The following is a 24,806-nucleotide window of genomic DNA, read 5'->3' on the forward strand; positions in this document are numbered from 1 at the left end:
CTCCACAGCTAGGCCATTTTTCCTGCCTGGTGTCCATTTTGACCTCTCGATCTCTGACTCAAAGGTCAGCCCAAAGGTTCCAAACTCGGGCCTGGGATGTGAGGGGGTACTGAACCTAAGTTCTCCGAATCTTTAGCCCTGGGTTCCTAAGTCGCACCCTTCAGGCACCTCACTTTAGGTCTGAGCCTTCATATCCCAAACTTACTCATGTGTTTCCACATCCAGCCCCAAAGAATGAGTTAACGCCTACTAACTCTCCACCTAGGACTCCCGAGGTAACCCAACCGGTACCACAGATCCGGTTCCGGATTTAAGGACCCCACCCTGTTAACTGTCAGGTGCCTTATGACTTGAGTCACCCTCGCAACCCCTGCTCCCATGGTTTCAAATATTGGCTGTGGTCCTTTCACACCCACTGCTCAGCCCCCAGATTCTGGAACTCAGCTCGTAAATTTTTAAAATCTCCATCCCTGAGACCGTTCTCCGTTGGAGGATCCTTCCCTCCCTACCTTCTGAACCTCTCAGCCCCTCCTGTAGACCCCAAAATGACTTCTCCATGCTCTCCTCCCCTAAAACCACCAATCCCTCCTCCAAGAACCCCTGTACCCCAAGCCAGCAGCATTCCATCTCCTCCTCTACCCCCAAGTTCCCTGGACTTTTTAGCTTTACCATCCCCTCCCTGGAGTCAGCAGACTGCTGTTCCCCCACCCCCCCCACTGCCTCTTCCACCCGCTGACAGGGGGCCTGCTCCCCCTCATGTCTTCGGCCTGGAGAAGAGCCAGCTCCTGAAGGAGGCCTTGGAGAAGGCTGGCCCGGTCCCCAAGGGCATAGAAGATGTGAAGAGGCTCCTGAAACTGCACAAGGACCGGTAGGGTCTCCATGCCCCACCCACCACCCAGGCTCTGCCCTAGTCACTTCTTCACAGATCACTTCAGCCATTTCATTTTGGGGGGAGGGGCGGTTCCCGTGTCCTCACGATCAAACAGCCTGACTACTTAGGTCCCCTGCCTAGATCCCTTCCATGGTGGTGTGCCTCCAACAATGAAGAAAGCTGTCCTCACAAGTGCCCAGTCCATGCTGGGCGCGTTGGCTCATGCCTGTAATTCTAGCACTTTGGGAGGCCGAGGCAGGTGGATCACCTGAGATCAGGAGTTGGAGACCTGCCTGACCAATATGGTGAAACCCCATCTCTACAAAAAATACAAAAATTAGCCAGGTGTGGTGTCATGCGACTGTAGTCCCAGCTACTTGGGAGACTGAGGCAGGAGAATCGCTTGAACCCCGGAGGCAGAGGTTGCAGTGAGCCAAGATTGTGCCACTGCACTCCAGCCTGGAAGACAGAGCGATACTCTGTCTCAAAAAAAAAAAAAAAAAAGGCAAGTGCCCAGTCTAGTGGGGGAGACAGATCCCTCCACCCCTCCAGACAGTGACAACCCAGAGTGGACAGGGCTGTCATGACAAAGCCCAGAGGGGTGTATGACCCAGGCTGGGGAGTCAGGGGGAGCTTCTTGGAGAAGGGGAACCCTGAGTGCTGTTGAGCAAGTCGTGCAAATGCTGTGTGATGAGAGTAACCAGCTTGTGCAGGGGCCTGGAGTGAAATGAGGACATGTTCTATTCAAGGAACTGCAAATATGTCCTTAACTTGACGGGAAAAGTGGCAAACATGGGGCTATGAAAGCGACAGAGCCAGCCCACGCAGGACAGAGCGGGCTCTGCGGAGGGACTGGGACTTTCCTGAGGGCATGGGGGAGCCCTGGAGAGGCTCTGTGCAGGGAAGGAGGTGTCCTGTGGAAGTAGTGTTTAGGAGCCTTGAGGAAACTGGGACATCGAGGGACCCAGGTGGTAGGGGAAAGGAGAGCGCCAGACCTGGGCTGGGGCTGTCAGGCTGAGTTTTAATGATTGCCTGGCTGAAAAGAGGGAGAAAAGACTTGCCCGGACTCACATTGAAACTCCAAGCTCTATGGCCAGGCACGGTGGCTCAAGCCTGTAATCCCAGCACTTTGGGAGGCCGAGACGGGTGGATCACGGGGTCAGGAGATCGAGACCATCCTGGCTAACACGGTGAAACCCCGTCTCTACTAAAAAAAAAAAATACAAAAAACTAGCCGGGCGAGGTGGCGGGCGCCTGTAGTCCCAGCTACTCTGGAGGCTGAGGCAGGAGAATGGCGTGAACCCGGGAGGCGGAGCTTGCAGTGAGCTGAGATCCGGCCACCGCATTCCAGCCTGGGCGACAGAGCAAGACTCCGTCTCAGGAAAAAAAAAAAAAAAAAGAAACTCCAAGCTCTCTAGACACTTTTTTTTTTTTTTCTTTTTAAATGGGGTTTATCTCTTTCGTCCAGGCTGGAGTGAACCGGCGTGATCTCCGCTGACTGTAGCCTCCGCCTGCCCACTAGCACCCGCCTTCTCCCCGTTCAAGCGATTCTCCTGCTTCAGCCTCCCGAGTAGCTGGGATTACAGGTGCCCACTACCACGTCCAGCTAAATTTTGTATTTTTAGTAGAGACGGGGTTTGTCATGTTGGCCAGGCTGGTCTCGAACTCCCAACCTCAGGTGATCCACCTGCCTCGGCCTCCCCAAGTGCTGGGATTACGGGCGTGAGCTACTGCACCCAGCCTCCAGACACATTTATAATCTTCCCTAAATGCCCGCACTGAGATGAGGCAAATTTAATGCAAATTATCGACACCCTTTACTGAATGCCTACCCTATGTCAGGCGCTGTTCTAAGTGTTTAAATATTAATTGATTGAATCCTCTCAACAACCCCATGAGGTAGAAACTGTTTTTGTCTCATATTCCTGATGAGAAAACTGAGGTTGATAGAAGTGAAGCCCCTCAGCTATAGTGCAAAAAAGAGGAAGAGTCCAATTGAACTCTGGTGGTAGGGCTCCAGGCTGTTTGTTTGTTTGCTTGTTTGTTTGTTTGTTTTGGGGACAGGGTCTTGCTCTGTTGCCCAGGATGGAATGCAGTAGCTGTGTCACAGCTCATTGCAACCTCAACCACCCAGGCTCAAGTGATCCTCCCATCTCAGTCTCCAAAATATCTGGGACCACAGGTACGCGCCACCATCCCCGGCTAATTTTTTGTACATATATATATTTTTTGTAGATACAGAGCCTCGCTATGTTGCCCAGGCTGGGTCTTGAATTCTTGGGCCCAAGCGATCTTCTTGTCTTGGCCTCCCAAAGTGCTGGAAGTACTGGTGTGAGCCACCGCACCCAGCCTGGCTCCATGCTTCTTATTTTTTTTATTTATTTAGAGACGGAGTTTCGCTCTTGTTGCCCAGGCTGGAGTGCAGTGGTGTGATCTTGGCTCACTGCAACCTCCACCTCTTGGGTTCCTGTGATTCTCCTGCCTCGGCCTCCTGAGTAGCTGGGATTACAGGCACCTGCCACCATGCCTGGCTAATTTTTTGTCTTTTTAGTAGAGACAGAGTGTCGTCATGTTGGCCAGGCTGGTCTCGAACTCTTGACCTCAGGTGATCCACCTGCTTCGGCCTCCCAAAGTGCTGGGATTACAGGCGTGAGCCGCCACGCCCGTCCTGTATGCTTTTAATCATACTTATGTGGTATCATCTTTCATCGGGAGGGTACCCTAAACTGGGAACCACGAGCTCTGAGTCCGTACCAACCCCACACCCGAACTGAACCTTGCCCTCTTACCAGCCTTGCAATAGGAATAATAAGCATGGGCTGGGCACAGTGGCTCACACTTATAATCCCAGCACTTTGGGAGGCCAAGGCAGGCAGATCACCTGAGGCCAGGAGTTCGAGACTAGCCTGGCCAACATTGCAAAACCCCATCTCTACTAAAAATACAAAAATTAGCCAGATATGGTGGCACACACCTGTAATCCTAGCTACTCAGGAGGCTGAAGCAGGAGAATTGCTTGAACCTGGGAGGCGGAGGTGGCAGTGACCCAAGATCGCACCACTGTACTCCAGTCCGGGCTACAGAGCAAGACTCCATCTCAAAAAAAAAAAAAAAAAAAAAAAAAATGGAGGCCAGGCACGGTAGCTCATGCCTGTAATCCCAGCACTTTGGGAGGCTGAGGCGGGTGGATCACCTGAGGTCAGCAGTTCGAGACCAGCCTGACCAACATGAAGAAACCCCATATCTACTAAAAATACAAAAAATGGCCAGGCGCGGTGGCTCTCGCCTGTAATCCCAGCACTTTGGGAGGCCGAGGCGGGCAGATCACGAAGTCAGGAGATCAAGACCATCCTGGCTAACACGGTGAAACCCCGTCTCTACTAAAAATACAAAAAATTAGCCAGGCATGGTGGCGGGCTCCTGTAGTCCCAGCTATTCAGGAGGCTGAGGCAGGAGAATGGTGTGAACCCAGGAGGCAGAGCTTGCAGTGAGCCAAGATGGGACCACTGCATTCCAGTCGTCTCAAAAAAAAAAAAAAAAACACAGAAAAAGTACAAAAAATTAGCCGGGTATGGTGGTGCATGCCTATAATCCCAACTACTCGGGAGGCTGAGGCGGGAGAATAGCTTGAACCCAGGAGCCGAGATCATCAGCTGGAGCAACAAAAGGGAAACCCTGTCTTTAAAAAAAAAAAAAAAAATGAATCCCCCAGGGCGAGACTATTGGAGTGGCCTCCCCCAGGGTACAAAGATTCACTATCAAGGTGATGTATTAGGCCTTAAGCATGTTGTTACCTGGTTTTATTCAAAGTTCAGTTAAGGGATTTTCAGTGTTGAACAGCCCAAGAAACAGACTTGAAGGGAAAAACAAATCACAGAGTTTGGAGCCTGGGCAACATAACATGACCTCATCTCTACTAAAAATAAAAAGAGTCAGGCATGGTGGTTCACGCCTGTAATCCCAGCACTTTGGGAGGCCAAGGTGGGTGGATAACCTGAGGTCAGGAGTTCGAGACCAGCCTGGCCAACATGGTGAAACCCCATTTCTACTAAAAATACAAAATGAGTTGGGCATGGTGGCGCGCACATGTAATCCCAGTTACTTGGGAGGCTGAGGCAGGAGAATCGCTTGAACCCGGGAGGTAGAGGTGGCAGTGAGCTGAGATTGCACTGTTGCACTCCAGTCTGGGCAAAACGAGCGAAACTCTGTCTCAAAAAAGTAAAATAAAATAAAAAGAACTAGCTGGACATGGTGGTACGTGCCTATACTCCCAACTACTCAGGAGGCCGAGGCAGGAGGAATCACTTGACCCTGGGAGGTCGAGGCTGCAGTGAGTTTTGATTGCATCATTGCATTCCATCCTGGGCAACAGTGCAAGAAAAAAAGAGTTGGAGATGGAGATACCACTTCGAGAAATTTCCTCAGATAAACCTGGTTGCAAAGTGCTACCCTTTGCTCCTCACCCTTCAATAACAGAGAGAGAGCAGGGAGCAGGCAAGCAGAAGGACCATTCCCACGAACCAGATGAGGCAACTGAAGCTTAGGAATGGGAAGTCAGTGACTGAACCAGGAGCGTCCTTCAGCCTTAGGACAGCCAGGCCTGTGTTCCCTTCATCATCCCTGGATACCCCACTCCCAGCCAGACCTCAAGGTCGGGGGTGCTTCAGAGCTGGCTCCCTGGTGACTGAGCGCGGCTCTGCTTCAGGTTCCGAGGTGACCTGCGGTGGATCCTCTTCTGTGCAGACCTGCCGTCCCTCATCCAAGAAGGCCCTCAGTATGTGCCCTGATGCGGGACCCTCCCAGCCCCTGTGCCGCCCTTACTCTGCCCTTGCTGGGCTTCTTAAGGACTGATCTGGAAAAGAGGAGTGGATTGTCCCTGCCGGGAGGAGGAGGGAAGAAAAGGGGGAACTTTCCACTCAGGCTTCTGGGTGCCTGCATAGTAAACATAGTTGGAACATCCGAGGAATGAACGAATGAACCTGGTCCAACTCCACCTTGGCTCCTCCTCCCAGGAAGCTCAGGTGACCTCTCCCCACCCTTCCACCCCCAGCCCTCCAGCCTCGGGCTCTCCCCCGAAGGGGAGTCAGGTCTCCCTCGCTGGCCTGGGAGAGGGGAGGGGAACTCCTGCAGGGCAGCAAACCTGTTCCCCGACTCCAGCTTCCAGGTAAGGAGGCTGTGACATAGGATTGACAGTCTGGGCCTCTCTGTCCCCAGATGCGGGCTGGTGGCCCTGTGGATGGCAGGTACTCTCCTGTCGCCCCCCAGTGGCGTCCCCCTGGAGAGACTCGTGCAGGTAGCCACGGAAAGAGGCTACACGGCCCAGGGAGAGATGTTCTCAGGTGAGCCCGGTGACTGCGTGCTCCGTCACCTCTTCGTGAGGCTGGGACCGGAGAGGCTGGGTGGGGTGCCGGCAGCCGTGTGTCAGGGTGTCTTGTTCCATTCTTCGGGCCCTTCCCACTGCCCATAGAGCAGAGAGGTTACAAGATGGACTTGAGCTGGCTGCACGGGTTGCAAACCCAGCTCTGCCACCTCTTTGCTGTGGCCATGGACAAGCCACTGACGCTTTTAGTGCCTCATTTTCTTCATTTGTACCAAGGGGTGGAAGGTCATGGTGAGGGTTGGAAGCATCGCCCACTGTGAGCCCTTGGCACGGTGCTGGGCACACACAACAAGCCCCCTCTGTGTGCTCTCACCATGCAGTGGCCGATATGGGCAGGCTGGCCCAGGAGGTGCTGGGCTGCCAGGCCAAGCTGCTCTCTGGTGGCCTGGGCGGTCCCAACAGAGACCTCGTCCTGCAGCACCTGGTCACTGGACATCCCCTGCTCATCCCGTATCCCAGGGCCTTGGAGGGAGGAGGACAGGGGTGGCAAAGGGTGGGTCCCAGGGCCACACTATCGTTTTTACCTTAATGCCAGCACCAGCTACGACGAAGACTTCAACCATGAGCCGTGTCAGAGGAAGGGCCACAAGGCCCACTGGGCGGTGAGCGCAGGTGGGTTCCCCCTCCTTTGTCTGCACCCCTCATCCTGGGTCTCCCTGGCCTCCATTAACCCTCCTGACATTCTCACTCCTTGTGCTGGTGTCTCTCCAGCCAGGCTGGGCACTTAGCATAGCACCGGGCAGGCTGGGCCCCAGGTGTCCACCAGTTGGAGCTTCTACAAACGGAAGCTCAGAGCATAGATTTCAGGATCAGAACATCTGGGCTCCAGGCCTGGTGCAGCCTCTTCTAGGCTCTGTAACTCTGGGCAGGTATCATCGCCTCTCTGGGCCGTTCCTTTCCCCATCTGGAAATCAGGGGTAACAGTAGCACCCTCCTCCTAAGGCTGCCTCGTAGGCATAGCACGCAGCACTCAGAACAGGTCTTGGCCGGACGCAGTGGCTCACGCCTGTAATCCCAACAGTTAAGGAGGCCAAGGCAGGTGGATCACTTGAGGTCAGGAGTTTAAGACCAACCTGGCCAACATGGTGATACCCTGTTTCTACTAAAGCTACAAAAATTAGCCGGGCGTGGTGGTGTGTGTCTGAAATCCCAGCTACTTGGGAGGCTAAAGCAGGAAAATCGCTTGGACGTGGGAGGTGGAGGTTGCAGTGAGCTGAGATGGCGCCACTGCACTCTAGCCTGGGTGACAGAGCAAGACTCTGTCTCAAAAAAAAAAAAAGAACAGGGCTTGGCATGTGACACGTCTCTGTAAGCATTACCAGCACCGTCTTCATCATTACCCCGCCTGAAAGAAGGCCAGGTTGGTCCGCGTCAGGAGGTCCGGGGGAGGCTCCATTCAGCTTCTTCATGGCTGTGTGGTCTTGACAGCTCCTCTTGGATCTTTTTCCCTAGACAGCTGGGGATGACCGGGTGACGGCATTTGCTCCATCTCATGCTGCCTCCCCACCTCCCCTGTGCTGTCAGGCCAAGGGAGGCAAGACTTAAAACGCCTACAGCCTTGGAGCCGGATGCTGTGGTGGGTCCAAATCCCAACCCACTGGTCACCGGTAACGTCACTGTAACCTAGGAATGGCAGCTGCCCCCACCCTGGAGGGATGGGAGGGGCGGAAGTTAGCCCCAGCACCTGGTCCTGGCTCAGTCGCTGCCACTCACCGCTTTCTCCTCTCCCCCAGGGGTCCTGCTGGGTGTTCGGGCTGTGCCTAGTCTCGGCTATACTGAGGACCCTGAGCTGCCGGGCCTGTTCCACCCAGTGCTGGGCACGCCCTGCCAGCCACCATCCCTGCCAGAGGATGGGTCCCCGGGAGCTGTCTACCTGCTGTCCAAGCAGGGCAAGAGTTGGCACTACCAGCTGTGGGACTACGACCAAGTCCGGGACAGCAACCTGCAGCTGACAGACTTCTCACCCTCGCGGGCCACTGACGGCCGGGTGTACGTGGTGCCCGTGGGTGGGGTGCGGGCTGGCCTCTGTGGCCAGGCCCTGCTCCTCACGCCGCAAGACTACAGTCATTAGCTGGGGCTGCGGTCCCGGGCTGCAGCCTAGCTCGGTCACCATTTCAAGTGTGCCCCCACTTCTCCCTCTGTATGATGGCCCCAAGGTTTAAGCTGGGTCTCAAGGGCCTCCAGCCCAGGGATCCTTCATCAGGGCCACCCCCACTCCATCTCTCCCAAGCCTGGGCATCGTCCCAACCCCAGGCCCACCCCCTGCAGTATTGAGCACCAGCTGGTCCCTCTAGGGAGAGACTGACGACAGCCCAGACCCCTGTCCCATCTGAATGTTGCATCTGTGCGTTTCTTACTAGGGACCGCCTCTGTCACCTCACGAGATCTAAGGAGCCTGGGCCCTCTGCTGCTCCCAGGACAGGGACACTGAGCTGCGCCAGCCCCAGCTCACCCCTCCTTAGCCCAGGCTCTTCCTCACACTTGCCGCCTACCAGTCATGCTGGCCTTTCAGATCCCTAAAGTGTTGTTCAAATCCCCGGAGCATTGAGGCCCACCCCAGCCCCCAGCTGAGGATCATTCCGTAACTTCTCCATCGAGGCTCAGGTATCACTACCTCAGGGAAGAGTCCCGCAGCCCCAGTCAAGACACCCCCCGCACCTCATATCTTTATAGTTTTAAAGTCCATCTGGGAGCAGCTACCTGTGCCAGCGCCTCTACCTGTGTTAGCAGGTCTGGCAACCTTGTAAGGGGGGTACTAGATGGACCCGGTTTGACAGATGGCAAGACAGGCCTGGAGAAGTGGAATCGCTGGCCTGAGGTCACATGACTAGCACGTGGCAGGGTCAGGATTCAAGCTAGGTAGTTAGTGTCTCTCAGCCAGGCTGTCTCCTGGCTCCCTGAACATTATGGTGCTGACCACAAACTTTCCTCTCCACCCATATAAACATCTAGTGAGTGTGTGATTACTAGCTTCATGAATACCTGACCCCTTCACTCTGAAGTAGGAGGAACAGGCCTGTCTGGATCACTTCTCTGTCCCTAACCGAGCCTGTGTCATTTAGGGAAACTGTACAGAGCAGTGTTGCCTTTTTTTTTTTTTTCTGAGATGGAGTCTCATTCTGTCATCCATGCTGGAGTGCAGTGGCATGATCTCGGCTCACTCCAGCCTCCACTTCCCAGGTTCAAGTGATTCTCCTGCCTCAACGCCCCAAGTAGCTGGGATTATAGGCATGCACCACCATGCCTCGCTAATTTTTTGTATTTTTAGTAGAGACGGGGCTTTGCCATGTTGGCCGGGCTGGTCTCGAACTCCTGACCTCAAGTGATCTGCCCGCCTCGGCCTCCCAAAGTGCTGGGATTATAGGTGTCAGCCGCTGTGCCAGGCCACAGTGCAATATTTGTAACCAGTGATCAGGGTAAAGAGGATGCGTGTCTACCACCCCAGCCCTGATCAGCCTGCCTGTGCATCCCCCATCCCAGCCAGGGCTTGGAGCAGCCTTGGTCACCACCGTGTCCCCTGCATTGTAACACATCCAGGCACAAGAATAGCCGCCCAGTGAGTGCCAAGTGAGTGAACCAGCCTGCTCGGAGCCTGCCTCTTTCCCAAACTGCTCATTATCCTGTTACCCCACCCAGCCCAAGTGCCCAAATACACTCCAGATGCAAAATAAAAAGCTCTACAACATTGGCTCTGAATGTCCTGTTTATTGGGGTTTTGTCACAGGCGGGAGGCTCAGCAGAGCCATTCTGCCTCCTGCTTCCCAGTACTACCCTGTGCAGCAACTGCCTCTCGTATAAATAAGTATCAAGATGGTCAGCAGAAAAGGAGAGCGTCTCCTCAGCCCTGGAAGAAAGTGTGGGAGTTTCAGCTTAGGGAAGAGGTAGGTGCCTATCCGCAAGCCCAGCCTCAAGGGCCAGGAAGACCTGGCTATGCATGCTGGAGGGGCCGTTAGCCACACCCCAGGGTTCTATAGTCTTTGGTTTGAATCAGGCTGCAGGCCAGGGTTGTGGCTGGCAGCCCCACCCACCCTGCGCCTCTGACACACACCCAGTGCTTTTCCCTGCAGCAGCCCAGGATTGGATGGGGCCCTCCTGAGTGCAGCAGCTCTTAAGTCGCAGGGGGAGGCCCACTTTCCCAGCCTCTGAACCTCCTTTCTGCCACTGCAGTTTGCTAGGAGAAAGGAGAGAGAAGCCTGGGGGTCAGGCAGGAGGTGGAAGTCCTGAGGCCGGATCTGGTGCACGGAGGAGCGAAGTACTGTCACAGTGCTGGCACAGATGTGGCTGTGGTTTGGGTCTGCAGGAGGTCAGCAGAGTCCTCTGAAGGACATGGAGGATCCCACAGGGCCACAGCAGGGCAGGATACCGCCCAGCGGTATCAGCCCTCAGGCTGCGTCCAGTCCCATGGGTCATGCACTCTGAGCCTCTTGTCCCTCAGCACTCAAATGGCTCCCTGGTGAAGACGTGGACTGTCACTCTCCCTAGGTGGTCCAGCAGTGCCCGCATCTGTTCACCAACGATGCCTGACCCTCTGAGGCGCCACAGATGAGCCTGACCCAGTCCCAGACCTCAGCCAGCTGGCAGCCTGGAGGCTGACAGGGAGGCAGGTTAGAAGTGATTCACGTGTCCACAGGCACCCTGTCACACCATACCCTGTGACATCTGAAGTGAATGCTCTCAGGGCAGCCCCTCAGAAGCCTTCCCAGCAGATCGGGCGACCCCGTTCTGGTTTTTCTGACTCACTGCCTCGTCATGTTCCTTCCAGGCCCCATAGCCCCTGCATCATGATGGGGCCAGGTGCTACCTGATCTCCTAAGGCCCTTCAGACCTTTCCACATTGGTCTCATGTGGCACATGACACAATCTCTCCCGTCCCTGGAGGCCAGCTCCCCCATGGCCAACCTCAGGCCCCCCATGGCATCTCAGGGCTCCTCCAGCCAGACTGGCACCATCCAATTAAACCTGGCGGTGGCTGAGCAGCTCAGCTCTGTGCCAGCCCCTGCAGGAGGCAGATCATGTTGTCCAGGCCCCAGAGGTAGCCGTCCTCACGGTTGCCCTCAGCCCAGGGCAGCCTGTGGCTGAGCGTCTGGTGGTCGGGCAAGGCCACCGTCTTGCCGAAGTCGATCATCCAGACCTTGGCCAGGCCGGTGTGGTCATGCACGAAGAGGAGGGAGCTGCCTACCACCTGCCGGGGGAGAGACAGGAGGTTAAGGAAGGAGCAGGCACTGGCCAAGGTCCCTTCCTGACAGGCAGCAGAGCCGGGTGGTTGACAGCATGAACCCTGGAACCTGGCTACCTGATTCAGATCCTGGCTGTGCCACCTCCTGGCTGTGCAGCCTTGGGCAGGTGTCTTAACCTCTCTGTAGTTCTACATCCTCATATACAAAGTGAAAGTAATACAGTTAGTCCCCAGTCAGTGGTTTCATTTTCTTTGGTTTTAGTTACTCTCAGTCAACTGTGATCCAAAAATATTAAATGGAAAATTCCAGAAATAAACAATGCGTAAGTTTTAAGTTGCACACCGTCCTAAGTACTGTGATGAAATCTTGTGCCATCCTGCTCCATACCACCTGGGATGCGAATCATCCCTTTGTCCAGCGTGTCCATGCTGTATCCGCCACCCACCCACTAGTCACCTAGGAGCCACCTTGGTTATCAGACTAAGAAAACACAGTCTATAGTTCAGTACTATCCACAGTTTGTAGCATCAGCTGGGGGACTGGAAGAGATCATCTGAGGATAAGGGGTCGACTGTAGGATCATTTACCTCAGAGGTTGCTGGGCATATTATATGTATGAATTAATCTACATTAAGTGCTTAAGACAGTGCCTGGTACATAGCAAATACACAGCAAATGTTCAGTGTGAGGCATGATCAAAATGCACTGCAGCCTTGACCTCCTGGACTCAAGCCCTCCTCCTGCCTCAGCCTCCTGAGTAGCTGAGGCTACAGGCATGCACCACCATGCCTTTGGTTTTTCTTTTTCTTTTTTTTTTTTTTTTTTTTTGAGACAGAGTCTCGCTCTGTCGCCCAGGCTGGAGTGCAGTGGCCGGATCTCAACTCACTGCAAGCTCCGCCTCCCGGGTTTACGCCATTCTCCTGCCTCAGCCTCCCGAGTAGCTGGGACTATAGGCTTCCGCCACCTCGCCTGGCTAGTTTTTTTTTTTTTTTGTATTTTTTAGTAGAGAAGGGGTTTCACCGTGTTAGCCAGGATGGTCTCGATCTCCTGACCTCGTGATCCGCCCATCTCGGCCTCCCAAAGTGCTGGGATTACAGGCGTGAGCACTGCTCCTGGCAGCTGTTTTTTTTTTTTTTTTTTTTAAATATAAGGCCAGGCAGAGTGGCACACGCCTGTAATCTCAGCACTTTGGGAGGCTGAGGAGGGCAGATCATGAGGTCAGGAGATTGAGACCATACTAGTCAACACGGTGAAACCGTGTCTCTACTAAAAATACAAAAATTAGCCAGGTGTGGTGGCAGGCATCTGCAGTCCCAGCTACTTGGGAGACTGAGGCAGGAGAATGGCATGAACCCGGGAGGTGGAGCTTGTAGCCGGCCAAGAGTGTACCACTGCACTCCGGCCTGGGTGACAGAGCAAGACTTCGTCTCAAAAAAAAAAAAAAGAAAAGAAAACAGAGACAAGGTCTCACTATATCGCCCAGGCTGGTCTCGAACTCCTGAGCTCAAGCGATCCTCCCGCCTCAACTTCCCAAAGTGCTGGAATTACAGGCATGAGCCACTGTGCCTGTCCTTTGCTAAGCCACAGTCCAAACTCAAATGCCTCCAGGATCCAGAATAAGTGAGGAGCGCCTGGCAGAGACTAAAGAATGGGATTGTGCGCTGGTCATGGTAGTGCACACTTGTAGTTCCAGTGACAGGTGGTCCAGGCAGGAGAATCACTTGAGCCCAGGAGACTGACACTATAGTGTCCTATGATTGCGCCACTGCACTCCTGCCTGGGCAACACAGTGAGACCCTGACTCTGACCAAAAAAAAAATTTTTTAAACTAGAATTGGATAATGCCTTCACTTAGAAAGAGACAGTGACTTCTCAGGCCTCGTGGACTGCTACTGATGACTGGTTTCCTCCTCTGTAGAATCGGGATGATGGTACCAGCCCTACTCATCAGGTGCCTCCCAGTGGTTGGCACAGTCAGCTCTCAGTAGACGCTGTTTTTATTTATTTATTTTTGAGACAGAATTTTGCTCTTGTTGCCCAGGCTGGAGTGCAATGGCATGATCTCGGCTCACTGCAACCTCCACCTCCCGGGTTCAAGAGATTCTCCTGCCTCAGCCTCCCGAGTAGCTGGGATTACAGGCATGCACCACCACATCTGACTAATTTTGTATTTTTAGTAGAGATGGGGTTTCCCCATGTTAGTCAAGCTGACCTCGAACTCCCGACCTCAGGTGATCTGCCCGCCTTGGCTTCCCAAAGTGCTGGGATTATAGGCATGAGCCCCTGCACCCGGCATTTTTTTTTTTTTTTAAAATACAGACAGGGTCTTGCTATGTTGCCCAGGCTGGTCTTGGCACTCCTGGGCTCCAGCAATCCTCCCGCCTCAGCCTCCCAAAGTGCTGGTATTACAGGTGTGGGCCACCACACCCAGCCCCTTTTAATATCTTTTGACCTGTAACTCATCAATGGTTTCCCCGCCATGTACCTGGACCCCAACAACCCTATATCCACCCATGGCAGCAAGGGCTCGCACCTCGTGGGTCTTGAAGAAGGGGGAGACCTCCAGAGCTTCACGAAGTTCTTCTAGGCGTGCCACGTACTTTTGCTGTGTGACAGGGAGGGTTCCTTGGTTAGCATGGGGACTTTGTGGGGCCTTGACCACCTTGAGCTCTGACCTTACCCTATTCCCCCAAAGGAGTAGGCAGGCTCTAGCCAGGATGGAATACAGGAGCCATGGGGAAGACAGGGCGGAGGAGTGAAGGTTTGGAGAAAAGTGGTGGATTCCATGAATTTCCACTCCCATCCAGAAGCAGAGTCTGTCTCCCGACCCGATTCGATCCAGCTGGGTCACATGACTTGCTGAATGGCAGAAATGATGGTGGCCATTCTGAGCCCAGGCAACAAGAGGCCTTGTTCTCTTGGCCCCCTGCCTCCACTGCGAGAACCAGCCCAGGCCATCCTGCTATCAAGAGACATGCGGCCAAGTCATAAGCCAACGGCAGAGCTGGGAGCAGGGCCACCCTGGACCAGCCAGCCTTGCCAAGCCACCAGCTGACCTCAGACTGAGCAAAGCCAGCCAGTATCAGTCCAGCCCCACCCAAAGCAGAAGACCACTGACTTTGGAGCAAGAATAAACAGAGGCTGTCTTAAGCTGCTACTTTCTGGGACACGGGTGTCCCACTCACCAGGATGATGTGGTCTCCATCCACGAAGTCCTCCAGCACCTTTGTCACCTGCTCCAGTGCCTGCGTCTTCTTGAAGTTGGTGTTGCAGGTCCCATCTGCCTTCTGTAGGGCAGGATGTGGAGGGGCAGGGTCATGGCCTTTTCCTTCCCACGCCCAATACCCAGCAACCTCAAATACCTCCCAGGAGGCCAGGCGCAGTGGCCAAGACCAGCCTGGGCAACATAGCAAGACCCCATCTCTATTAAGAAAAAAAAAAGCCTGGTGTGGTAGTGTGAACTTTTGGTCCCAGGTTTGGGATCATGCCTGTAATCCTAGCGCTTTGGGAGGCTGAGGCGGGAGGATCACTTGAGGTCAGGAGTTCATGACCAGCCTGGCCAACATGGTGAAACCCCGTCTCTACCAAAAATACAAAAAATTAGCCAAGTGTGGTGGCAGGCACCTGTAATCCCAGCTAGTCGGGAGTTTGAGGTAGGAAAATCACTTGAACCCAGGAGGCAGAGGTTGCAGTGAGCAGAGATTGCACCACTACATTCGAGCCTGGGCAACAGAATAAGACTCCGTCTCAAAAAAGGCAACTTCCCAGGGCCACCCGCCTGCCTGCACGCTTGCTGCCAGAGGAGGAAACCAGCCTACCTGCCCAGCCCCAGCTCAACCCAGCCCCAGGTCACATGTCTGAGCCCAGTCCTTCCACACCCTTCCAACCTTGAACCTCCTGGTTGAACCCGTCTAGCAAAGTAGGCTTTGGAGCGGGGTGGAGCTGGCTTTGAATCGTGACTCTGCTCTTTTTTTTTTTTTTTTTTTTGAGATGGAGTCTTACTCTGTCACCCAGGCTGGAGTACAGTGGTGAAATCTCGGCTCACTGCAAGCTCTGCCTCCCGGGTTCACGCCATTCTCCTGCCTCAGCCTCCTGAGTAGCTGGGACCACAGGTGCCTGCCACCACACCCAGCTAATTTTTTTGTATTTTTAGTAGAGGCGGGGTTTCACCGTATTAGCCAGGATGGTCTCGATCTCCTGACCTTGTGATCCGCCTGCCTCAGCCTTCCAAAGTGCTGGGATTACAGGCGTGAGCCACTGCGCCCGGCCGTGACTCTGCTCTTTTCTAGCTGGAGGGTGTTAAGTCATTTCACCTGCCTCAGCCTCAGTTTCCTCATCTGGAAAATGGGAATTGTGTTGGTGTCTACTTGCTAAGGCTGGTGTAAGGATTAGAGGAGACCAGGTGTGTAGGATGCACAGCACAGTGCCTGGCACATAGTTATTTGAGACTAATGAGACTAATGTTATCTGTTATGTTTGAGTGGGACTCAGAGAACCCACCTAAGTCATCTGCCACACTGTGCCAGGTGCTATGTGGGCACTTGGCAATAGGGGGTAACAGGACAGACACAGTCAGATGAGAGGGCAGACACTGATTAAGATGATCAGAAAGGAAGAAAAGAATAATGAAAGAGTATAAGGAGCTATGAGGAGGTGAAGGGGGGACCCTGATCTAGTAGAATAGAAATCAGGGAGGGCTTCCCTGAGGAAGTAAAATTTGAAAGGAGACAAAAAAATGACTGAGAATCAACCAGACCAGGAGACACAGGCAGAAGAGACCAGGGTGTGGTGGTATGCACCTGTGTCCCAGCTACTCAGGAGGCTGAGGTGGGGGGATTGCTTGAGTTTAGGAGATTGAGGCTGCAGTGAGCTGTGATCATGCCACTAGCCTGGGTGACGACAGAGTGAGACCCTGCCTCAAAAAATAAAATAAAATAAAATAGAGGGAAGAGCATTCCTGGCAAAGGTGTGCAGAGGCCTTGTGGCAGGAAAAAGCAAGCCTATTTCAAGTAAATGAAAGTGCTTTACTGTGCCTGAAGGTACATGAAAAGAGAGGAATGAGAGGCTGGGCGTGGTGGCTCACGCCTATAATCCCGGCACTTTGGAAGGCTAAGACAGGCAGATCACATGAGGCCAGGAGTTCAAGATCAGCCTGGCCAACATAGTGAAACCCCATCTCTCTTAAAAATACAAACAATAGACTGGGCGCAGTGGCTCACACCTGTAATCTCAGCACTTTGGGAGGCCGAGGTGGGCGGATCACAAGGTTAGGAGTTCAAGACCAGCCTGGCCAATATGGTGAAACCCTGTCTCTACTAAAAATACAAAAATTAGCCAGGAGCAGTGGCACGCACCTGTAATCCCAGCTACTTGGGAGGCTGAGGCAGAAGAATCGCTTGAACTGGGAGGCGGAGGTTTGCAGTGAGCTAAGACCGTACCACTGCACTCTAGCCTGGGCGACAGAGCGAGACTCTGTCTCCAAAAACAAAAACAAAAAAACAATTAGCCAGGCATGGTAGTGCATGCCAGTAATCACATCGAGTCAGGAAGCTGAGGTGGGAGAATCGCTTGAACCCAAGAGGTGGAGGTTGTAGTAAGTTGAGATTGTGCCATGGCACTTTAGCCTGTGTGACAGAGCGAGACTCTTTCTCAAAAAAAAAGAAAAGAGAAGAATGACAGAGGGAGATGAGGCTAGATCCTAGAGGGCCCTACAGGCTATGGAACTTTGCTTCAAGGTACTACGGAGCCACAGAAGGGTTTTGAACAGGAGACTGGCATGGTCGGCTCTGAAACAGGCATTCTCATACACTGCTGGTGGGATGTGCGGTGGCATAACACCAAAAGCGGAAGTCTGGTCATCTCTAGCAAATTACCCATGCCTTTAATCTTTGACCCAGGAGTCCTTCTTCTGGAAATCTACAGCTCAATCTGCATACTTGCAAAATGTCTTATGTACAAAGTGATTCTTTGAGGCCTGCTAATGGCAGAAAATGGAAACAACCTAGCTGTCTGTCTATAGGGGACCAGGCACAGTCACAAAAACAGTGCGGGCCAGGCGCGGTGGCTCATGCCTGTAATCTCAGCACTTTGGGAGGCCGACACGGGTAGATCACTAGGTCAGGAGATCGAGACCATCCTGGCTAACACGGTGAAACCCAGTCTCTACTAAAAATACAAAAAATTAGCTGGGCGTGGTGGTGAGCACCTGTAGTCCCAGCTACGTGGGAGGCTGAGGCAGGAGAATGGTGTGAACCTGGGAGGCGGAGCTTGCAGTGAGCTGAGATCGCGCCACTGCACTCCGGCCTGGGCGACAGAGCGAGACTCTGACTCAAAAAAACAAAAACCAAAAAAAAAAAACAGTGTTACATAGCTGTGGGGGGAAGAAAAACAGTAAGAAAGAGGAGGCTTTCTATGGAATGATGTGGAAAACTCTCCAGGATGTTACTACTAAGTGAAAATAGCCAAGTACCAGTCAGTATGCGTACCGAGGAACATTTTGGATCTACAACTCTGTTTACCTGCACTAACAGGAAGAAATACAAGAAACTGATAAAGTGGTTCCCCACGAGCAGGTGGAGGGGTAGAGGGACAGAATGGGAAGGACAGCACCAGAGTTGGGAGAGAAATTCCTCCACATTTACCTTTTTATAATACTATTTTGACTTTTGAACTGTGTGACTAGCTATTCAAACAATTTTTTTTTCTTCTAGAAACAGAGGCTCCCTATGTTGGCCAGCTTAGTCCTGAACTACTCCCGGCCTCAAGCAATCCTCCTGCCTTGGTCTCCCAAAGTGCTGGGATTACAGGCATGAGCCACCATGCCTGGCCTATTCAAACAATTATATTTAATTTGCCAAAGAAAAAGGAATGCAAGAAAGAAAAAGAGAAACCTTCTCCATAGCTGGGGGAAAGGGATGCCTCCAGTTCTTGTGTTGCAGGGAGACCAGGGCTGGGACGCCCAGGGAGATCAAGGCAGGAGAAGATGGGGCTGGACTAGGACATGACCACGGAGAAGAGGAGGAAGAGATGGACTCAGGAGATGCTCAGGCAGACGGATAAACAGAATATGGGCTCTGATGCGTGTAGGGGTAAGAAAGAGGCTGCCTTTCGTCCCCCACCATCTCCTGTACTCTCTCCCAGCTTTGCTCAAGAAGCCCTGCCTGGGATCTGGCTATAGGCCTTCCCAGGACAGGACAGGCAGTTCCTGGTCCTCACCTTGATGCCCTCGATCCGGAAGCCCAGGGTGGAGGTGGAGCTCATGGTTTCCCTCCACTGCATGTAGCGGGGCTTGGTGACCGCACCCTGGGCATGCTCCTCAGGGGTAGGGGCCCCAGGGTCCACAGCCACCATCTTCTCATACATGTCCTTCCGGGGACGGGGACGTTCCCGTGCCTTCACTAGCTCCTCTTCCAGGTAGGTCCTGAGCACACAGAGGATGTGACAAAGGAAATTATGTAGAACAAACTGGAAGGCTTACCCTTCCTGATAATAAGACATAAAGCCACAGTGAGACACAAGAATGGGCAAATCAACGCACGGAATACAACAGAGTCCACAGAGACACACACGTAGAGTTGTGCAGTTTATGACAAGGCACTGCAATTCAGTGGGGAAAGGGAAGTCTTTTCAGTAAACAGTGCTGGGTCAACAGGATATCCATATGGAAAAAAGTGAACCTGATCCCTACCTCCCACACACAGAAATATTAATTCTAGCTGGAACGTAGGTCTAAATGTGATAGCTAAAACAATAAAGCTTGTAGAAGAAAACATAGTATTTGCATGATCTTGGAATAGGAAAAGATTTCTTAAACACAATGAAAAAAACCAACAAACTGGACTAAATTAAAGGTAGGGCCAGGTGCAGTGGTTCACATCTATAATCCCAACACTTTGGGAGGCCAAGGCAGGAGGTTCATTTGAGCCCAGAAAGTCAAGATCAGCCTGGGCAACATAGCTAGACCCTGTGTGGTGTTAGTTACAATGTATATTGGTTTCTGTCCATGGTTCCTGGCTTGTAACTCCCATAGCCCTTGTTACAATATATATATATATATATATATATTTTTTTTTGAGACGGAGTCTTGCTGTGTCGCCTAGGCTGGAGTGCAGTGGCGCCATCTCGGCTCACTGCAAGCTCCGCCCGGGTTCACGCCATTTTCCCGCCTCAGCCTCCGAGTAGCTGGGACTACAGGCGCCCACTACCACGCCCGGCTAGTTTTTTGTATTTTTAGTAGAGATGGGGTTTCACTGTGTTAGCCAGGATGGTCTTGATCTCCTGACCTTGTGACCCACCCGCCTCGGCCTCCCAAAGTGCTGGGATTACAGGCTTGAGCCATCGCGCCCGGCCTTTTTTTTTTTTTTTTGATGCCCAGCTAGAGTGCAATGGCAATGATCTCGGCTCACTGCAACCTCCGCCTCCCAGGTTCAAGTGATTCTCCTGCCTCAGCCTCCTGAGTAGCTTGGACTACAGGTGCCCGCCACCATACCCAGATAATTTTATTTTTAGTAGAGATGGGATTTCACAGTGTTGGCCAGGGTGGTCTCGAACTCCTGACCTCGTGATCTGCCTGCCTGCCTCGGTCTCCCATTTACAAGTGTGAGCCTCTGTGCCCAGCATTTTTTTTTTTTTTTTTTTTTGAGACAGAGTCTTGCTCTGTCACCTAGGCTGGAGTACAGTGGTGTGAACTTGGCTCACTGCTACTTCCACCTCCCGGGTTCAAGTGATCCTCCCACCTCAGCCTCCCCAAGTAGCTGGGATTATAAGAGTGCACCACGGCCGGGCGCAGTGGCTCACGCCTGTAATCCCAGCACTTTGGGAGCCTGGGGTGGGCAGATCACGAGGTCAGGAGATCGAGCCCATCCTGGCTAACACAGTGAAATCCCGTCTCTACTAAAAAAAATACAAAAAAATTAGCTGGGCGTAGCGGCGGGCACCTGTAGTCCCAGCTACTCGGGAGGCTGAGGCAGGAGAATGGCATGAACCCAGGAGGCGGAGCTTGCAGTGAGCCGAGATCGCGCCACTGCACTCCAGCCTGGGGGCAGAGCGAGACTCCATCTCAAAAAAAAAAAAATAGCAGAGTGCACCACTACACCTGGAAACTTTTTGTATTTTTTTAGTAGAGTCAGGGTTTCACCATGTTGTCCAGGTTTGTCTTTAATTCCTGGCCTCAAGTGATCTGTCTGCCTTGGCCTCCCAAGGTGCTGGGATTACAGGCATGAGCCACTGCGCCCGGCCACAGTCTTTTGTTATAATTTTGGGTGTGTTAGATCTCAGGAGCTGGCCTCAAGAAACCCGAATCTCTCCGCCCTATTCCTGCCCTCCTTTCACCTGCCCCAAGGCAGGACTCTAATCTTTCCCCATCTTCCTAACTGTGGGTCTTAGGACCCTCCCCAGAGAGGATCCCACCCTATACCCTGGGGGAAGGAATGCTGGTGTCATAAAGCCTCCATAAAAACCCAAGGATTGGGCCGGGCATGGTGGCTGACGCCTGTAATCCCAGCACTTTGGGGGGCTGAGGCGGGTGGATCACGAGGTCCGGAAGTTGATACCATCCTAGCTACAAGGTGAAACCCCATCTCTACTAAAAACACAAAAAAATGGTGGCAGGCACTGAGGCAGGAGAATGGCGAGAACCCAGGAGGCGGACCTTGCAGTGAGCGGAGCTTGCGCCACTGCACTCCAGCCTGGGCAATAGAGCGAGATTCCGTCTCAAAAAAAAAAAAAACAAAAAACCTCCACACCCCTTTCCCCATACCTTGCTCTACACATCTCTTCATCTTTTGCAGTATCCTTTGTAGCAGCACCCAACCTTTTTGGCACCAGGGACTGGTTTTGTAGAAGACAATTTTTCCCATAGACTGTGAGGGGGATGGTTTCTGGACGAAACTGTTCTACCTCAGGTGGAGCATCAGTTAGATTCTCATAGGACCATAAAATCTAGATCCCTTGCAGGCACAGTTCACAACAGGGTTAGCCCTCCGGAGAATCTCCTGCCGCAGCTGGTCTGACAGGAGGTGGAGTTCAGGTGATAATGCTCACTGGCCTCCTACGGTGGGGCCCTGTTCCTAAGAGGTCATGGACAGGGACTGGACCGCGGCCCAGGGGTTGGGGACCCCTGCATTATATTAAACCAGTACAGGTAAGTAAGTGTTCCCCTGAGTTCTTTGAGCCACTCCAGCAAATTATGTGAACCCAAAGAGGAGGACATGGGAACTCCGACTTGGAGCCAATCGGTCAGAAGTTCCGAAGGCCTGGACTTAATGACTGGTGTCTCTAGCTGGGGGACAGTCTTGGGGACTGAGTCCCCAACCTGTGGAATCTGACACTATTTCCAGGTAGATGGAGTTGGAATTGAATTGGAGGACATCCAGCTGGTGTCTGTTGCTTGGTGAGTGGGGTTAAAAAACCGACACATGGCCGGGTGCGGTGGCTCAATCCTGTAATCCCAACATTTTGGGAGGCCGAGACGGGCGGATCACGAGGTCAGGAGATCGAGACCATCCTGGCTAACATGGTGAAACCCCGTCTCTACTAAAAATACAAAAAACTAGCCAGGCGAGGTGGCCGGCGCCTGTAGTCCCAGCTACTCCGGAGGCTGAGGCAAGAGAATGGCGTAAACCCGGGAGGCGGAGCTTGCAGTGAGCTGAGATCCGGCCACTGCACTCCAGCCTGGGCGACAGAGCAAGACTCTGTCTCAAAAAAAAAAAAAAAAACCGACACATTTGGTCACAGAAGTCTTCTGTGCTGTCATTGTTGTGGCAGTGGTGTGAGAACGGAAAAGCAGGGTTTCAGAACTTTTCTGAACAGCCTGTCTCTACAAAAAATTGCAAATTAGCTAGGTGTGACAGTATGCACCTATAGTCCCAGCCACTCAGGGGGCAGAAGAAGGAGGATCACTTGAGCTCAAGAGTTCAAGACCAGCCTGGACAGTACAGGGAGACTATGTCTCTATAAAAAATAAAATAGAGCCAAACCTGGTGGGACATACCTATAGTCCCAGCTACTCTGGAGGCTAAGGTGAGAGGACCGCCTGAGCCCAGGAGTTCAAGGCTACAGCGAGCTATAAGCATGCTACTGCACTTCAGCTGGGGCAACAGAGCGAGACTCTGTCTCAAAACATAATAATAATACAAATACTATTTTGTTTATCAAAATATGTTTATCAAAAGACTACTAAAAGAGTGAAATGGGAGATTTGAAGACTGTGTGTGTATCTGTGCGTGTGTGTATCTGTGTGTGTGTGTGTGTGTGTATATATATACAGCCTCCCAGAGCGTTGGGACTATAGGTGAGAGCCACTGAGCCCAGCTTGAGAAAGCAATTAGAGTTCACTTCTTGCAGACCAGACTCAATGGCTCATGCCTATAATCCCAGCACTCTGGGAGGCCGAGGTGGGTGGATCATCTGAGATCAGGAACTCCAGACCAGCCTGGTGAAACTCCATCTCTACTAATAATACAAAAATTAGTCAGGTGTGGTGGCGGGCGCCTGGAATCCCAGCTACTTGGGGGGTTTACACGGGAGAATCACTTGAACCGGGGAGGTGGAGATTGCAGTGAGATCATGTCACTGCACTTCAGCCTGGGCGACAGAGTAAGACTCTGTCTCAAAGAGAAAAAAAAAAAGGGGATCCTATTCCAAACCCATTGGAATGGTTAAGTTAATAAAACAGACAGTACCAAGCACCGGTGAGAATCTGGGATGACTGTAACATTCATACATGGTGGTGAGGAAGGTACACTGGTACAATCACTTTGAAAATGAACTTGGCACTGTTTTCTTTCTTTCTTTCTTTCTTTTTTTTTTTGAGACAGGGTTTCACTCTTGTTGCCCAGGCTGGAGTGCAATGGCTTGATCTCAGCTCACTGCAACCTTCACCTCCCAGGTTCAAGCAATTCTCCTGCCTCAGCCTCCTGAGTAGCTGGCATTAAAGGCATGCGCCACCACACCCAGCTAATTTTTTTATATTTTTAGTAGAGAGACAGGGTTTCACCATGTTGGCTAGGCTGGTTTGGAACTCCGGACCTCAGGTGATCCACCCGCCTCAGCCTCCGACAGCGCTGGGATTAAAGGTATGAGCCACCGCGCCTGGCCAATATTTTCAATAATGCCCACCCCCTGCCCTCCACCCCTGCCTCAGGGCTGCCCCAGCCCCACCTGCTGCCCATCTTGCAGTCCATAATGGAGGGGCCCTCGAAGTCAGCCAGGAGGTCTTCCATCTGGTTGAAGGTCTGGCCATCCTGCAGCACCATGCCATAGTAGGCAGGCACGAAAGGTCGCAGCGGGTCCTTCATCAGCTGCTCCAGGCTGCGCTGCTCACACTGACAGAAACGTTTCAGAATCCGACCATCCTCTCCTGCCTGGAAGTTCCCTAAAGATGGTAGAATAAATGAGAGGATCAGAAACTGGATCAGGAAGAGAACCTCCCCCCAGCTCCCTGTTCAGGTCAGATTCTGGTCACCATTATCTTGCCCGACCCTCCTACAATGCTCTCTCTCCCTGCAACTTTTTTTTTTTTTTAATGATTTTAAGATTTTATTTTATTTTTGAGATGAATCTTGCTCTGTTGCCCAGGCTGCAGTGCAGTGGTGTGATCTTGCCTCACTGCAAGCTCCGCCTCCCGGGTTTATTACATTCTCCCGCCTCAGCCTCCCAAGTAGCTAAGACTACAGGCGCCCGCCACCACACCTGGCTAATTTTTTTTGTATTTTTAGTAGAGACGGGGTTTCACCACGTTAGCCAGGATGGTCTCGATCTCCTGACCTCGTGATCAACCCTCCTCGGCCTCCCAAAGTGCTGGGATTACAGGTGTGAGCCACCGCGCCCAGCCAATTTTATTTTATTTTATTGAAATGGAGTCCCACTCTGTTGCCCAGGCTGGAGTGCAGTGGTGCGATCTCAGCTCACTGCAACCTCCATCTCCCGGGTTCAAGCAATTCTCTGGCCTCAGCCCCTCAAGTAGCTGGGATTACAGGCGCACACCACCAAGCCCACCTAATTTTTGTATTTTTAGCAGAGATGGGGTTTCACCTTGCTGGTCAGACTCGTCTTGAACTCCTGACCTCAGGTGATCCACCCGCCTCGGCCTCTCAAAGTGCTGGGATTACAGGTGTGAGCCACTGTGCCCGGCCTGCAACTCTTAAAAGTCTTGGCCAGGGGCCGGTAAGGAAAGGGTCAATTTTTGTTCTCTGTTGCTTAAACCAAGTCCTGTTCCCAGCACAGGATGTCCTCATGTGTTTTGTAATTTTTGATTGTACACATGTGATCATCTGTGGGAATCCTGTGAGATCTAAGTCCAGAGCATCACTCTCCAGAGTGGATTTGCTTTTGCTACTGCCTGGAGTCCCAAGGTGCTAACAACCAGGGCCTGTTTAAG

At 52.6% G+C, this 24,806-nt stretch overlaps 2 protein-coding genes across 9 annotated transcripts in view; one reads left to right on the forward strand and one right to left on the reverse strand.

The window, feature by feature from the left end:
• Positions 1 to 9,941, forward strand: part of C21H19orf54 (chromosome 21 C19orf54 homolog) — an 11,007-nt gene extending 1,066 nt beyond the window's left edge. Inside the window, exons 2-7 of one of the 8 annotated variants that reach the window (XM_026447689.2) lie at positions 13 to 868; positions 5,577 to 5,645; positions 6,086 to 6,210; positions 6,572 to 6,701; positions 6,793 to 6,863; positions 7,985 to 9,941. In XM_026447689.2, coding sequence (XP_026303474.1) covers positions 546 to 868; positions 5,577 to 5,645; positions 6,086 to 6,210; positions 6,572 to 6,701; positions 6,793 to 6,863; positions 7,985 to 8,322 — 1,056 coding nt within the window. In that variant the 5' untranslated portion in view covers positions 13 to 545 and the 3' untranslated portion in view covers positions 8,323 to 9,941. Of the gene's footprint in view, positions 1 to 12; positions 869 to 5,138; positions 5,893 to 6,085; positions 6,211 to 6,571; positions 6,702 to 6,786; positions 6,864 to 7,703; positions 7,832 to 7,984 lie in introns of those variants that run through there. The other 7 variants (XM_023229169.2, XM_023229172.2, XM_023229173.2 and 4 more) reach the window with 7 other exon arrangements.
• Positions 9,937 to 24,806, reverse strand: part of ITPKC (inositol-trisphosphate 3-kinase C) — a 25,425-nt gene continuing 10,555 nt past the window's right edge. The window contains exons 3-7 of the mRNA XM_023229161.1: positions 23,588 to 23,801; positions 18,644 to 18,848; positions 14,614 to 14,715; positions 13,962 to 14,033; positions 9,937 to 11,433 (exon numbers count right to left, since the gene is read on the reverse strand). Coding sequence (XP_023084929.1) covers positions 11,230 to 11,433; positions 13,962 to 14,033; positions 14,614 to 14,715; positions 18,644 to 18,848; positions 23,588 to 23,801 — 797 coding nt within the window. The 3' untranslated portion in view covers positions 9,937 to 11,229. The remainder of the gene's footprint in view (positions 11,434 to 13,961; positions 14,034 to 14,613; positions 14,716 to 18,643; positions 18,849 to 23,587; positions 23,802 to 24,806) is intronic.

This window comes from Piliocolobus tephrosceles, chromosome 21 (assembly GCF_002776525.5).
Source record: "Piliocolobus tephrosceles isolate RC106 chromosome 21, ASM277652v3, whole genome shotgun sequence".
Classification (NCBI taxonomy): Eukaryota; Metazoa; Chordata; class Mammalia; order Primates; family Cercopithecidae; genus Piliocolobus; species Piliocolobus tephrosceles.